Genomic DNA, 17761 nt, shown 5'->3' on the forward strand with positions numbered 1-17761 from the left:
GGGGGAAGCATAAGCTGGGACAAAGTGAGAGAGTGGTAGTGTATATATGGACATATATACTCTACCAAATGTAAAATAGATAGCTAGTGGGAAGCAGTTGCATAGCACAGGGAGATCAGCTCGGTGCTTTGTGACCAGCTAGAAGGGTGGGATAGGGAGGGTGGGAGGGAGAGAGACGCAAGAGGGAAGAGATATGGGGATATATGTATATGTATAACTGATTCACTTTGTTATAAAGCAGAAACTAACACACCATTGTAAAGCAATTATACTCCAATAAAAGTGTTAAAAAATGTATTATTTTTCTTCCAATAAAACAAGTAATCACATATCCTTTAAAAGCATAGAAATGTTTTTAAAGCAAAATGATATTAAAGCCAAAGGTACAGAAAACTCGTATTAAATTTGTATCTAAAACTAATTAATAACTACATGTAAAAATTAATGTGTTTGGTATATTTATATCTTTATATACACTACAGAAATATATATATAAATTGTTACTACTATAAAATATTTAAGTCATATGAAAATTAGTGTTTTATATGTCTTTGAATGCTTATGAATGGTACTTTGAAAGTTTATGGAAAGCCTGGTATTTCTATTATTCACATCCTGCAATTTTGTTTTGAAGATGCACTTATAAGCCCAGTCTATCTGAGGCTTTCCCCATCTAACCCTTTAAATGACTCCAAATGTAAAGTCCCTGACTGTACACACAGACTAGGCAAATTTATTTCTTTATTTTTGGCTGCACCACCCAGCTTGCCGCATCTTAGTTCCCCGACCAGGGATTGAACCCATGCCCTCAGCAGTGAAAGTGCTGAGTCCTTACTGCTGGGCCACCAGGGAATTCCCTAGGCAACGTACAATTTAAGAATAAACATGAGGTCATTCCTCACCCTCTATGTAAACAAAATGGACTTTCAAAGAATATCATACCATCATCCTGGAAGTTTGCTTACTGTTTTTTGTTTGTTTGTTTGTTTTTGCGGTACGCGGGCCTCTCACAGGCTCCGGACTTGCAGGCTCAGCGGCCATGGCTCACGGGCCCAGCCACTCCGTGGCCTGTGGGATCTTCCCGGACCGGGACACGAACCCATGTACCCTGCATCGGCAGCCGGAATCTCAACCACTGCGCCACCAGGGAAGCCCTTGCTTACTGTTTTTTGTTACTGTTTTTTGTGGTTTTGTTTTAGCAAAATGGAAAGATTATAAAAATATCTTTTCTCAGACTCTTTACTAAAGGATAACATGCATTCAGAAAAGTGTATAAATAATGAGTGCACAGGTCAATAAAGTTTTTCAAATGGAACTCATCCCAGTAAATAGTACCTAGATTAAACAAAACAGGACAGAACAAAACAAAACAGCATTACCAGCAACCAGAAGCCTCCTTTATACATCCTTTCCAGTCATTACCCCATAAGAATAATCACTATCCTGACTTCTATCACCTCAGATGAATTTGAACTACACAAAAGTGGAATCAAATAATGTATATATTCTTTTGAGACTAACTTTTCATGCTCAATATACACTTGTGAGATTTATCCATTCTGTTGCTGGAAGCAGTAGCTCTTTTCAGTGCTGTATAGAATTCCATTGTGTAAGCAAACCACAATTTATCCATTCTACTGCTAATGAGCATTTGGGTGGTTTCTAATTTTTAGCTATTACGAACATTTTTTGTACAGGTGCTTTGGTGAACCTATGTATGCATTTCTGTTGGGTACATATATAGGAGTGGAATTGCTGGGTCACAGAGCATTGTTCAGCTTTAGTAGATACTGTCAAATAGTTCTTCAAAGTAGTTGTACAAATCTATACTTTCATCAGTAGTGTGTGAGAATTCCTTTTGTTCTAGATCTCTGTCAACATTGGGTATTTTCTGTTTTTCTCATTTTAGACATTCTGATGGTTATGCAATTCCATTCTGATTTAAATTTGCATTTCCCTGATGAATAATGAAACTGAGCACCTTTTCATATACTGAAGACCCACTTGGATAGGCTCTTTTGTAAAATGGGCATTGAAGTCTTGCCTTGTTCTCATAGGTGTGTAGAAGTTTGTTATATATTATGATTGGATATTAAAATTTAAAAATATCTCTTTTCAGATTGTCAGAGAAAAATGTAACATAAGCAACATCTGGACTAAACCTGGAAAGCCTTAAAAAAAACAGTTTCTATTCTCCTGTAACACAGTTATGACAGGGGAAAAGAGAAACAAAAAGTCTACCTTTAAATATTTAATTCAAGAACTAAGCAAAATAAAAATGGGCTTATAATTTCTGACACTGGAAGAAACCTACTGGGAAGCTGTCATAAATCACAGTATTTTATAGCAATAAAATAGTCACGTCCTTGAAGCTCACTATTTCTTGTTAATTAAAATTTGATTGTGAAATACATTTTGCAGTTTCTCAGAAGATATGTTTCTGAGAAAAACTGGTAAATAATTGGTTGGATTTTCTTTTTAAAAAAGGACCAGAGGAAAGCCTAGCTTCTGGTTTTAAATACCCTTCCATTTACAAATAAAACAAACAAGTAACTTCTAAACTTTCTAAAAAGACTTCTGCCTTTTATATTGCAATAAATTCCCTTTGAATAGTACACTTTGGTTTTGTTAATAAAAATGTTTCCAAGGGAGACTGGTTTTCATTCTTTGTAATGACAGCAATAACTCTTTGAATTTCTTCCTTACACCATGTTTTTGGTTTTGTTAATAAAGATGGTCAACACTGACTCCAATTGGAAAAAAAAAAATGAAAAAAGCTACTTCTTCGGGAAATTTACCTTTAAAAGTTGATCATCAATCAAGTATTTACTGAATGCTGTATTTATAAGGAAAGGAAATGAATAAAACCAAAGTTACTAAAAATATATTTCATAATTTTAGCAATTGTCACTGTGCAAATATTTACAAGTAAAAAATGGTACTCATAAAACAGAGTGACATTTATTGTTCCAGGAAACTACCATGATGTTTCACTGAGTATTAAGTGGAGGCAAAAATGCTTCAAGAAAAATTTCAAGATGTACGTAAGCTAATTGTATGGAAGATAAAATAAAGATCTTAATTCATTAAAAATATCCTTATATTTCAGCTGTATAATGGAGACTCACAAAAATCAGACCAAATACTGTGATACAGTTCCTTTACCATATGCAAAAGGTAAATAATCTATTACCCTTTCTTTGAGTGATTTGTTTCCCATACTTTGAGAAAATGCTAATAAGAAATATAACCATACTGAACAAAATCTTAGAAATGAGCTCTTCATAATGAGCTCTTGGTACACAAAAGATGATTATCCTTCCCTGTTCACAGACACATCACATCTTGTCCTGTCCTTTGACTGAGCAAACCCAATTCTTTCAATATATTCACACAGGCTAGATTTTTTTGTGGCTCTTCTTGCACTACCTTTGACACATCATTCCTTTTTTAAACAAATGAAATAAATTATTTCATTTATTTAACTGATGCTTTACAGTCTAGGTGTTCCTAGAAAAAGGGATTATTGAAGTAGGGACCCAAACATCTTATCTTCTCCTATCTGAATCAACAGACCAGAAATCAAATCAACTACACACAACCCATTTGAAATGTAATTTAGCAAGAAAGTTACAAACCAGAGTGTTAAAAAGTGAAAGAATATCCAGTTTTTCTAGTTTTCATGTTAACTAAAGGTAATATCTATGAATAGTTAACTATACAACAATGCTGCTAAGTTTTTCCAAAGGTACTCTATAGTCTGTCGAATTAAATGTAATAATCAGAGTAAGCAAATTGTCCAACAGGCTGGCTATCCTAGGTGACACCTGATCCTGAATGACACCGGCTTGATCCTGGCAGCTAAACTTGCTTGCTTACTTACTTTTGAAAGTCTGACAAAGAAGGGCAAGCAGAACCAGGTTATTTTTATTCTTCAAAGAACAGAACTGTATTAACCTGAACTAACTTTACAAGTTGCTGTTTCAGCAATTCACTTATTTATAAAATACCGTAAACCTAAGAATGACAGAAATGTGGAGTTTTATAGTCTAATTATTGATAAGAACTCACTGGTTCCCTCTCCATGTGTTTAAGTTCAGAGAGCTCCTCATTCAGCAGAATGGTACAGTCTGAGTAGGAGTGAGGAAGGTACCAGAGAAGATAAAGACCTTCATCTGAATTTTAATGATGATTCAGTAAGTCTCTCCTACTTGTCAAGTATGCACAAAGAAAATATTCTCAGTGGCAACGCTTAAGGCTTCCAGACACAAGCAGACATCATACCCATAATTACATGTGAAACTCTGATAGACTAAATCCCCATCAGCGCGCGCGCGCACACACACACACACACATATACATACAAAGGAAGACAAAAATAAAGAGAAAGAAAAGACAGCTATAAGAGGATTCATATTGCTGAGTCATAACTCATTTTCTTGACTCACTGTTCACTAGGAAACAACAGGACATAATCAACTTTCTTCTCTTTCTGCCCTAAAGAATTAGATATTTTAGAAAGTTCATGCACCTCAAGCGTAAGAATCTGCTGAACCTGATTTCACCACAGTCACCTGCTTCACTAAAACTGATAGGGAACTGAAAATAAGAACAACCACGAACAACCACTAGAGAGCGTGAAAGAACAGAAAGAACAAAACCAGCATAACACTTTTCCTCTTTACAGGCTGCTGAGGAAGGTCAAGACCGGAGCAGAAGGGGCAACACAACCATGTGGTCTACATAATAGGATTCCCAGAGTTTTGAGTGGATAATCAGGTAACCTTTATGAGTAAAGAATTAACTTGACAACTCAGAGCATTACAAAACACTGAATTATACCCAAGAAGTAGCAAGAAATTGCAGCGGGAAAGAAGTAACTCCTCTGAATGTGACAAAAGTTTTGATCAACTATAGCCAAACTTTTATCAGAAAAATGTCAATGGCTATGATGCAGAGCTCTTTACCTTCTTTGCTAATTTAATATATAAACTATATGGATATATATTTCATGAAAAAAATTTAGAGAAACTAGTATCAAGGAAAAAAAATCAAGAGCAGTGAAAATGGGCCTGCCTTCAAAATAACAATGGTCAAAAGAAAATTGTTTCACATACATAAGAGAGTTTCTTTCCTCATGTCATTCATTTCACCCTACCCACTCCCTTCCCATTTACAATCTGTCTTTGGTCATAAAATGGGCACCTTATTAGCACACTGCTTTTCTCTAACAGAGAAAGTATAAACCTGCATAATCTGACATCTGTATTCAGGACAGAAAAAGGAGTATGTGTTTCCTTCTAATATTTTTCTCTTTCCAATGCATGGTAGTAATTTTATAATTATCAGATTGGTTAATAAATTAGTTTCTTTCAAGTTAGGTCAGTAAAATACCAGCAACAGATTAATGACTTGATTGTTTCTAACATGGGGAAATACACTAAGGCCAAAAGTCCATCTTTACCCATCCATCCATCCATCCACCCACCATATACACACATAACATAATATACACACATATATCATGGCAGTCCTTTCACATACTCCAGCAGGATAAAAGATGAGAGAAAAAATCTAAGCCCTGTGTAACACAACATGAACACTGTTAAGCTGGATAGAGCATTACGTCCTCATTCTCACAGCCATCGGTCCTTTTATAAACAGTGTGTTTTAATAATGGATTCAGCAGTAAGACAGTCTCTTGTTTCCTTCTGGGTAGAGAATGTACTTTGTAGTTTGATTTCCGATAGCTGAGAGCAGTAGTGAAACTGTTCCTTACAACTTACTGTTCATCCCTCACAAACTTATAAATCACAACTGCATCTACACAGACCTAGTCAAAAACTGGAATAGCAGGTCAAGCTTTAACACAAAAACACTGCATCCCTTCACTGTGCTTATAGCCAAATCAAGCGAACTTGTTCCCAGGAATTGTAAAGAGCCATGACAGATCCTTTTGACAGTGGCTATCTTTACTATTTAGCTCACTAGAATAGTGTGGTCTCTTTCAACCCCACAATGGTCTCCAGAAAAATGGAAAGGGCAGCAACCTTTTTAGGGACTAAATGAAAATGTATGAAGACAGATGTTCACTGTCTGTTGTGACTCTCAAGATCCTCCACTTAAGTTACCCTCTAACACATAATTCATGAGGTGAAGTAACAGAGGACCCTTATAAATGGAGGAAACAGAGCTGGACCTTGGATAAGGAAGCAACTGGTTCAAACAGTTGGATAATTTAAAAATGTTATCTTACATTAAAAAAATATAAATATAGAGAAGGCAGCGAATATGGGATGATGTTTTGCTTCCAATAAATAGATACAAGTTACCCCCAAACAGCTTTACTAACTTAAATTATACAGTTGCTAAGTCCCAAAGTCTTTAAAAGAAATTAAAATCAATTTGAATCTTAATTTCATATACAGATATTCAGAACATGCCACAGCTATGTAATTGTTTATATAAAAGCAACATACAAACTACAGTTATTTTCCTTAACTGAAAGCTACTTTTTATTCTGATAAATATTTTGTTATATATTTTTGGTTTCAAACAAGAATATATCAATATTGATGACATCCATCCCCCAATATTTCCTTCCCATAAGATTTCAATCTAGGTTTATGATGCATTTGGTCTTTAGGCAATAATTCATGGTACCTGAGCCAGCAGATACAGTATGGATAAAGTATAAAGCATAAATGTATTGATAGCTGGTACCATGAAAAAACCAGTAAACTGCAGATCACGAGACCTGGATTTTCTTTTCAATTCTGTTGTAATGCTGTGATCTTGAGCAAGCACCAACTCCCTTAGACCTCAACGTTCTCATTGAAAATGGAGAGAGTGGACTGCAGTAGACGTCTCTCAAGTCTCTTTCAGATTTAACTTTCAATGAGCTAATTAAAGTTTCTAACTTGTCATCTATTGGCAGAGGATATTAAAAGCCTGCTTGGGCAAAAAACCCCACAAAAAACAAAAAACAAGCAAAGTTCTCATTTGAACTCTTACTGTTGTCTATGGATCCAACCTGTTGAGCTTTCCGAATTAAACAGATTTACTACACGCTACTGAGATTCAAGCAAGGTTGTTACAATATTATTAATGGTCAATATATTTTGTCTCCCTCAGAGAGAAAGGGGCTGTATCCATTCCCAGGTATCTTAATATTTCATAAAGAATCCGGGGAAGATACAGAATAAGAAATCCACTTCAAATTATTAAAAGAACAAGTAAATGTTGCAGTGTTAGTATTTTGCTATGATCATTATACCTTTAATTTATCTGAGTTTCTCAGAAGGCTATTCTTGAGCTGGATTTTGTACTGGATGTTGACAGCCTCCACACAGTATTCCTGTGAACTCACAGTAATGAAAAACAACCTATTTTGTAAAGCCAATAAGCACAAAAGTAAACAGTCAATCCATTTGTGTAATTTTGAAAAAGCACACATTCCCTTTAAATATATACGAACTTTTAATTTCTGTCTCAGACAGACTCTAGGAACTCTTACCTGGGGTCTGCATTTCGTGAAGTTTCTGGGTGTTGCTAACATGATCCTTCCGGCATGCCAGTCAAAACACTTTCTATACCGTATGGTCACCGTGCTTGCTCACTTGCACTCTCTCTCTCTCTCCACTTTTTTTTTTTTTTTTTTGCTCTCGCTCTGTGCCTCAGACAGATTGGAATGTAGAAAAGCCAGAGCCAACGCCAGTCAAACTCCACCCCCCCCACCCCTCCCCGCCCAGTTCTTTTGCTAGAGAGCACTGAACAATGGCTATCCTTCCTGCTCAGAGCGCCTCTCTTTCACAGCACTGGATGCAGGAGGCAATCTAGTTCAGGAGAAGCAATGTGATTTACCAAGCAAGGTAATTCATTTCTTCTGTCCCAAGGGTGGATGAGTACATCTGTGTGTTTTAAGAAGTGATTCATTTTTTTTAAAGCAATCTACTTCAAAATCTGTCCTATTTTAGGGATAGAAAAATAAAACAAATTTCAGAGATTCTTATTTTGAGTGTTATTGTGCTGAATTAAAACATAAACTTTTCAAAGTACAAAACCCAGGGAAATATCTTACAGCTGATGTATATATAGAAGTCTGTTAACACAAATATTATTATCTTAAAGTCACTCAGTGTGTCACCTTATCACAATAGAAATATTTTAAATTCAGAAAAGAAAATTTTTATTTCTCTGAAACCTTTCATTCAAGTCTTAAGCTAGAACTTCACTTTAAAAATAAAGAATAATTAAAAATTAATTTTATAAACAGAATGGCTCCTAACTGATTAGTCAACTAGTTGTGATGAAACTATAGATAATATCACTATTCTCAGTCATTATTTTGGTTTGTTTTCAAATCTGACGTATTTCTAGGGTTTGTTTTTTTCTACATTCCTAAAAAGGAAGGCAGGTCAATGATGTAATCTTCATTATTGGTATGGTGACCTAACACATTCTGCAGCTGCTCGTTTGCTGAGGTTAGCATGTCAGCATTGAGCAATTAAAAAATTCACTGTTTGAATCACTGAGCAGATTCCACCTGCCACTTCAGACAGTAGAACAGGACAGACATGAGAAGAACCAGGTTTCAATCTTTTATCTACCGTTTAACAAACAGCTGATGGAAACAAGTATACTCTATATCTATCTACGTATTTATATATATGTATTATATATCTCTCTCATATACTATCTAGATATACATTTACACACAGATATATTTGTATATGTACACATACATACATATGTGTGATGAGTGTGAATGTATGTATCTTTGGCACCCTTTTTTCCCTCCCCTTTTTCTCTCCAAGTCTCAATGATTCACATTTAAAGTGTCCTTTAATTCCATCATAATTTGGTTTTCGTTATCTGCTTTCATTTTCTTTCAAGGATCATAATACTCTAACATTGCATTTTCCTCTGCCTTTACTTTGAGTTTTCTATTTCTACTTCAGAAGAACTATTCCTATAAATCCTACTGCTACTCAAATAAGAGTCATAGAGGGGGAAAAGATATAAACAAAAAGTTATACAGAAAAGAACAGACTAAGGATCGGACCATGAAGACTTACAGACCACAGACTCCCACCCTGCCCTATATGAAACAAAACACAAACAACCCCTACCCTCTTCTCACTCAGGTCAGCTTTAAGCTTTATCATTATTTGTCTCATTTATAATTAACCTTAAAATAGTGCAAGGTATACCAAAATTATTTTTACTTATTATTCCTCAACATATTTATAAAAAATAAGTCATGGGGCTTCCCTGGTGGCGCAGTAGTTGAGAGTCCGCCTGCTGATGCAGGGGACACTGGTTTGTGCCTCGGTCCGGGGAGATCCCACATGCCGCGGAGTGGATAGGCCCGTGAGCCATGGCCGCTGAGCCTGCGCGTCCGGAGCCTGTGCTCCGCGACGGGAGAGGCCACAGCAGTGAGAGGCCCGTGTACCGCAAAAAAAGAAAAAAATGTCATGATTTCCATCATTCTATCCAAGAGTCAGAGTCTAAGTTAGAGTCTAAGCAGTGAGTCTAAATTATCAGGGAAAGAGATTTCAGCTCAATAAAAGGAAGTCAGAGCCATTGCAAGGCGGTTTCCTAAGGGGCTGCCTACTACAAGAGGCAGTGACTCCCTAACTCTTCCCACACGGGTTGGCAGCCCATCTGATGAATAACTGTAGTGCAGCAGCTTTCAAACTATGCTACTGAACTCGTGTTCTGATGATAAAAGAGAATAATAGCAATCTTCCGTGACATGACAGAGAAAGTTCATGTATATGATTTTCTCAAGTGTGAGTTTTTTTCTTTTTAAATATATTTTAAAATGTTAGAATCTGTTACTGTTAATTAACCTTAAAGATGCCTGGAATAGTTCCAAATTCAGATCGATAATGACATTTTCAGATATTTAAGGTGAATTATAACAATAATTTATTGTGCTCTGCAAAAAGCACTTTCCTACCTAGAGTTCTGATACTTGAGTAAATCTGAGAAGCATTGTTGAAGAAACAATTTTTCATATACCCAAATATGATGTTATTCCATTAGTCAACACTGTTCAAAGGATATTATACACCATATTTTATTAATTTCTATACTAAATCTTTTCACAAGTATGCATTCCTATTTATAATCCCGTTTTATGCCTTCTAGCCTTGATGTTGCCGCTTCTCTATCTAGAAGTTCCTTCCTTGCCTGGTCTGCCTGTCATACTCTTATTTACCCTTCAAAACCCAGATTTAAAATTATATTCTTAGTGTGGTTTACCTTATTTCCTACCCAGAGTTGATTACATTCTCCTCTGTATTTTTTTTTTTTACTCTCCACTATTTTTTTTTCTTTATAGCCTTCATCATTCTCTAACATTATACTATGTACTGATGTTTAATGTCTCTTTTCCCCACCAGAACATGAGGGAGGGGCTTTGTCTTGTTTTCAGCTTATTGCTAGAGCATAGAACAGTGCCTGGCTTAATAGGTACTTAATCAGTGATGCCTGGATGGAGAGATGGATGGATGGATGAAAAAATATATTTCAATTACCAAACCTTTGTAAGTACTTACACTGAGGAGTGCTCTAGAACAACTTGAGGACAGGGACCATAGCATATCCATTTTCTGATGCCACAGCCTAGCACTGTGTATGTACATGCGGTGAAACAAGAATATAAAGGAATTCGTCTCAGGTTTGTGCGATTTTAAGTTAACTAATTGAAGCCAATCGAATTATATACGAAGGGAAAATAGTCATTTCATCATTTATCCAATTAGGACCTACTTATAATAGGTGAAATCCTGATCCCTAGATGTTGCTTCTTGGAATAATTTTTAATGTCTTTGAACCCACAGCCATGTGTTGTGCTGCCTTGATCACAGAAATGCAGCTTTTGAGGTAGACACTGAAGAGACTGATAAAATCTTAAACTACGACACTAAGAAGGAGTTCTCTAAGAAGCTGGAGAAGCACGAGTAAATGGCTCACACTCCAGCCATGAGCTCAAGTTACAAAGTAACTGAAATCCATGTCCATACAGAAAAATCCCTCATGGGTTAGAAGAGCCTCATAGAGTCTGAAGGTATTTTGAAATGATATATTGGATCACATAACTAGAAAGCTCAATTCAGCACCCAGCATATTCATTTTGGTTAGATAAGGGCACTTGAGCCATTTTATTTTTGCAAATTGTCACTATGTTGTCAATATCTGGTTTCACATTTCTCCCCTATACAGAGAGTTGGATAGGGTTGTCTTGACTAATCCATCTTACGCCATCATGATCCAGCACTGTACTTACTAAATGGTTCTACTAGGTTGAACTACGTGAAAATGCCATTTTTGTAAGTCAAAAATAGTCAAATATCAGCAATGATCAAATGAATAATAAGAAAGATTCAAACACTGAATGAAGGGTTGGAGTAGATAATTTTAAAGGTCTCTACTTGTTCTGGAATTCCATATTATAATTCAAACATAAATAAGAACATCAATCAAATTTAAAGATTGGTCACCACCCTGTCAAACTATGGTCATATTATAACTTAACACAGCACTCTGTTTTTGTCCTTCTTGGAACTTATATAATGTCTGCCACATAATAAATGCTTAATAAATATCTGCTAAATAAACAAATAGCTTGAAAACAGGTATAAATGGACTACCAAAGGCTGCCTCTATGTCAGTTTTCAAGTTCAGTGTCAACAAATACTGGTTTTGTTTCTAAAAGGCTAGGATACTTTTTTCTAGTTATGAATCAAACAGTATGTTTTGTGAACTTTGAAGAATATGGATAGTACATTTTCTCCCTACCCCTTACAAAAGTAATTATGGAATTCTGACTTTGGTACAGGTATAGAAGTTAATGTAACAGCCATTAAGAAACCCTAAAACTATAGATGCATGATTTTCTGAAAATCAAAGGGCACACACAAAAAAGCTAGCTGCATATAATTAAAAGTTACTTGCACATCCACTTTCTTATCAAACAAATGAACAAACAAACAAAAAATCCTGGTAATACATGTCGTCTCCTCCTCCGAGCAGATACACATATTGATAGCAGTCAAACTGAGGTGTACACCAGTCTGTACGTGTGCTCCCTCTTCTGAACAGCAGATGATCAGAGACACAGCTTCTTCTAACCATAAGCAGTTTCTGTTAATGTCTCCCCATAAACCAGACTGACATTCTGATGCTGTGGCCTTCCTACTGCATTCTTTTCGGAGTTCATATTAGAAAAGGAAACCATTGTTTATAACTAGAATGACAAACACCAAAGTCACCCACTTATTCAGAAATGCCACTGAAATTCTAATTTTTATTCCATTTTATTTGTATATGATGGGACCACAAGGCACACTTCTCTTCTGATAAAAAGGCATTATAAAGCCCGAAGGATCTGTTAGTCATATGGTTAGCAAAGTACTCAGAGTGTTTAGAAAAGGCACATGCCAGACAAGTGACTATTTTGATGGCCACACAACGTTTTTACAACTTCTGGCTAGGCATTAGAGCTTTGCCTTGCTTTTCCAGCTAAGATGATTTAGTAGACTGCATTTGCTTACCTGAAATGGCCATTGGTCAGGAGAAAGCATTACAAAGAGCAGGCAAAATCACACATCAGTCACCCTTCTCAATACTCAGGCTGTCATATGAATAGGACCGTACTTCAAAGAAAAATAAGCAAAACCTTTGTGGAAAAATCCAGGCAAATCTTTTTCTAGTTTTATTTCAGTGTATGAGTAATAATATACTACAGAAACAAAAGCAACACTTCTATTTCTATGAAAAAAATCATTAATAAACAGTAAGAAGCAACTAAAAGCTTTCTGGGATAGGGTTGGATATTAATGGATATCTCAATGTGTTCACAGAGCCAAGGGCATGCCTGTGACACTGGCCCTCCTCATTTAAAAGAAGAGCTTAAACTGAACTTCAACAAAGCCTTCAAAAACTCATTTTCTTCAGTGGCTTTAAAATACATACATAACTATCTGCACCGCTTGGCTTGCTGGTTTCCTGTAAAGCTAATCTGCTGTCACAACTGAAGTACTATTAGTCCACCTTGCCCATATAATGCAGATAACACTTCAGTTTCAGTAAAAATATGTCATCAGCCATTTATTTTTGCCTTAGTTTTAAAGAATATTTGCAAGTGTGGGCTACTGTTTCCATAAGTCTACTTATAAAAAGCAAAGATGTTATGGTACAGTCATCTTTGGCATACCACTGATACAACATATACATGTACTATATAATTGAAAACACTAGTGCATATGGCAGGTAAAGTCCACTTCACTCAATTCCATTACTCTCTTACAACTAACTAAAGCAAGCTAAAATCTAGTAGAACTCCAAGAGATAAATCATGAAGCAAAGAGGACATCAAAATGGACAACAGACACATGAAAAGATGCTCAACATCACTAGTCATCAGGGAAATGCAAATCAAAACCGCAATAAGATATTATCACCTCACACCCGTCAGAATGGTTTTCATCTAAAAGACAAGGGACAACAGGTGCTGGTAAGGATGTGGTGAAAAGGGAACCCTCATACACTACTGATGGGAATATAAATTGATCCAATACTATGGAAAATAATATGGATGTTCCTCAAAAAGTTAAAAATAGATCTACCATACAATCCAGCAATTCCACTACTGGGTATATACTCAAAGGAAATGAAAACAGTATTTTAAAGAGATATACGCACGCCCATGTTTACTGCAGCACTATTCACAATATCCAAGATACGGAAACAACCTTAAATGCCCATCAACAGAGGAGTGGGTAAAAAAGATACGATTTATATACCGATGAAATATTATTCAGCTATGAGATAGGAGGATAGCCTGCCATTTGTGACAACATGCATGGACCTTGAACACATTATGCTAAGTGAGATAAGTCAGACAGAGAAAGACAAATATGGTATGACATCACTTATATATGAAATCTAAAATGTCAAACTCAAAACAAGTCAGACAGTAAAATGGTGCTTACCAGGGGATGGGTTTGGGGGGATAAAACTGATGTTGTTTAAGGGTACAGACTTGCAATGGATAGTAAATAGGCCATAGAGATCTAATGCACAATGTAATAACTATAGACAACAAAATTATATTACAATTAGGTAATGTGAAAATAGCATTACAACGGTAATCATATTACAATATATAAATGTATCAAAGTAACATGTTGTACACTTTAAATTCATATAATGTTACGTGTCAAATATATTTGATTTTTTCAAAGATGGTTCTGATTATTTTTTTAACATCTTTATTGGAGTATAATTGCTTTACAATGGTGTGTTAGTTTCTGCTTTATAACAAAGTGAATCAGTTATACATATACATATGTTCCCATATCTCTTCCCTCTTTGATTATTTTTTAATAGAAAAATCCATTCCCCAAAGGAAAATTGAAATTATTAAGCAAGGGGAAAATTAATGTGTGGTACTTCTAGTCATTACTTCTGAACCATTAGGATGGTGATAGTAATAAAAATTAGACCCTTTTATTCAATTATATTCTAGGCTCCAAGAGTGCATCTCTGTTCCACTTTATGATACTAGTGTTATTACATTTTCATTTCAAATATTACATTTTGAAATACATACATGTTTCCCCTATTTTTTTGAAAAGGGTTATTTTTGAAAGTTCCTATGTAATGATATGAGATTTTTTCTTATTTTAAAAGGTGAGATGAATGATCCGCCAATCTGTTAAAGTCAAGTGTAAAACACTATGGACATGAAAAATAACTCCATAATCATTTTCAGTTTCAGAAAATATCAATAAATATGAAAAATAACTTTCAAGAGGTTAAACTTCCTTCTAAATTTCTGCACATACAGTATAAAAAAATTCTTTATAGTTACTGAATAAAGTTCTACATAATAAGAAATAAATTAGACAGTCTTCCAGAAAAGGCAAAAGCAATGGTACAAAAGGTACAGAATTATGAGACAAGGCACATAGTCGATTCCAAACCAGCAATCCTACAAAGAAAGCACCATGTAGTTCAGCAACAAAAATACTGCATTCAAGGATTGATTTACCATTTGCTTTAATAACAAATTTTTTGGTCCGTCACAACGGATAATGTATTTTCTCTCCGCAATAGAACATGGCATCTAACTTTATTATTGCTGAAGCTAAAAACCAATGAAAAACTTGAAAATCATCTATGAGAGATTTGTTTCAGTGATAGGAGTGATGTAACCCCAATAAAAAACAAAAATTTGGGTTTTAACATATTCAAGAATTATGATTATGTGCCTGTACTATTCTTTAACGTACCTTCAATAATGGTTACTATTAACAGATAAATCTGCCCCAGGATATAATAAAGTTAGAGCACCTATGGCTTGGGTTTTTGAACTAATTTAAAACTAAATAATGTATTTAACATGCTGGTCTTAAAATGTCATATTGATAGAAAACAAAAATAAGTGAAAAACAGCTATATTTAGGGGAAGTCTAATACTTCAGTGATATTTTATAAGTGACAAAAACTGAGAGATAAAAGAGGGGTTAATGAATTTGCTAAGGAAATAGTCATTGGTGACTAAGGGCAGAATCACACTCCCACTATTAGATCTCTCAAGAGGCTATCCAGAGAAATAAGAACAGGGATATTTGTGTATGGGAACTGGAAATATACCTTTCCCCCTCATGTCAGGAAATAAATACAATGGTTTCTATCTCATTGGCAAGAGAAAGGTCACAACACTGCTTTTAAGGATATAGTTTTGTCCTTTGTCCTTTGTTCTAGGCTTGGATTTGTAAAATGTGATTATTATGGATCATGGTTCACCCCATACCATCGGCTGTTGCATGATTAAAATGATCTCCTATAAAACATTCAAAATTTCCTAAGGTTTTCATGATACATATTTTAAATTCTATGTCACATGAAATTAAAAAGAATATGATGAACTGGAAAATGCTGAAAATATATTGTGCATCCTTGTTCACTGTTTAATTAGGCTCAATATTTATTGAGTGCTATTAAGTGCCAAACATGTTCTTGGTAGAGAAGTTCTCTAAATGATGCATGAAGTTGCATCTTTAAGTAAACAGAATTTCATTCATCACAGTTTTTCCTAAGACTGCCAATAGCAACAAGAAACCTACACATTTTGTTTTCATATTTTCAAATAAATGACTACACATTATTTTCCACTAAGTGATGGTAAAACAGACAACTCTGCTAATAAATTTATTTTTTTAACGGTATAAAGAGATAACCGTTGACAGCATCATAGGACTCGGGAGTACTCATCCTCTTTTTTTTTTAGAAGAGATTTTTTTTAAATTAATTAATTAATATTTGGCTGCGCTGGGTCTTCGTTGCTGCGCGCGGGCTTTATCTAGTTGTGGCGAGCGGGGGGCTACTCTTTGTTGTGGTGTGCAGGCTTCTCACTGCGGTGGCTTCTCTTGTTGCGGAGCATGGGCTCTAGGTGCGCGGGCTCCAGTAGTTGCGGCACGTGGGCTTCAGTAGTTGTGGCTCATGGGCTCTAGAGTGCAGGGTCAGTAGTTGTGGCACACGGGCTTAGTTGCTCCGCAGCATGTGGGATCTTCCTGGACCAGGGCTTGAACCTGTGCCCCCTGCATTGGTAGGCGGATTCTTAAGCACTGCGCCACCAGGGAAGTCCTAAGAACTCAGCCTCTTTTGCTCACCACTCTAAGGTGAGCAGCAGAAAGAGCATAGAGGTTCAGAGGACTAACTGTAGGCGAGATTACCAGGTTCAAATACCAGCTGTGCCATTTACTACTTACAGAGTCTTGGAAAAGCCCTGCCTTGGTTTCATTAAATATTAAAAAAGTAAACAAACAGAGATAATAATAGTACCTAGCTCATAAAGTAAGTAACTATTTGCGAAGTGCTTGGAACAATTCCCAGCACAAACCACTATGTAAGCATTTGTTGAATAAAATAAAATAAAAATAGTATTCTGTGTGTTTGGGGGAGGGAGGCTGTAAAAAGGCGGGGGGTGGGAATGAGAACAGTTTTTATCATTCATCCCTGATTTGACATGGCATTCTTTCCCTCAAAAAGCTCACCTTCTTGTGATAAATATCTTTATGGATTTCTTCATTTACCAGGACTCACAAGCTATCATCACCTTGGATTCTCTAAATGGTTCTTTTCCTTCCATTTATAAAAATGTTTAATTCTTTTACCAGAGATCACTTTTAATGTGTTCATTACATGGTCTAGAGTACATCCCCCTGCAACTACAATCATGTGAAGAAGTCTGTAACTTTGTCAAAAACATATTACTCTTACCAAGACTATTAGATATAAGACACTACATATACCCTATACTGTAATAGTAGATGCCTCGATAAGAAAATGCTGACATTATAAATTACCCAAGGAGAGGTACAAACGAAATGTTCTGTGAAATAGTTTCTCAGTAGGTATGTAGGATAGTAGCTTATAGAACTTTGGGCATATATTTCAAGCAGCAACAGTAAAACAAACTAACACATCACTTATGTTCCTCATATTACGGGCTAATATTAGCTCAATCTTCTAGACTTACTCAATGAAATAATTTTGAGAAAAGATTGTGCAGGGTTTACTAGTCACCTGATAGTAATGCTGTAATAAAGTGGAACTGAAATAAACTGGTGCCTTCACTTTAGCAGTCAACAACATTTATACTTTTCCTGCCACAAATGACTCTGATAACTTAAGGCAATTTAGTCAACAATATTATCAACCAAGATTTATTGAATGTATAATA

At 35.6% G+C, this 17761-nt stretch overlaps 1 protein-coding gene across 24 annotated transcripts in view; it reads right to left on the reverse strand.

The window, feature by feature from the left end:
- RASAL2 (RAS protein activator like 2) overlaps nt 1-17761 on the reverse strand; it is a 393146-nt gene that overhangs the window by 148562 nt on the left and 226823 nt on the right. For 2 of the 24 annotated variants that reach the window (XM_089920757.1, XM_089920477.1), the window contains exon 1: nt 7277-7510. The exons of 19 other annotated variants lie outside the window; for them this stretch is intronic. Coding sequence is in view for 1 of the 5 variants with exons in the window: in XM_089920724.1 (XP_089776850.1) it covers nt 7517-7529 (13 nt within the window). In the remaining 4 variants the exon portion in view is untranslated. 3 more of the 24 variants (XM_089920546.1, XM_089920724.1, XM_089920637.1) reach the window with 3 other exon arrangements.

This window comes from Delphinapterus leucas, chromosome 1, assembly GCF_059928025.1.
Source record: "Delphinapterus leucas isolate spDelLeu-1000000601 "Yukka" chromosome 1, BTC_Dleu_Yukka2, whole genome shotgun sequence".
NCBI lineage: Eukaryota > Metazoa > Chordata > Mammalia > Artiodactyla > Monodontidae > Delphinapterus > Delphinapterus leucas.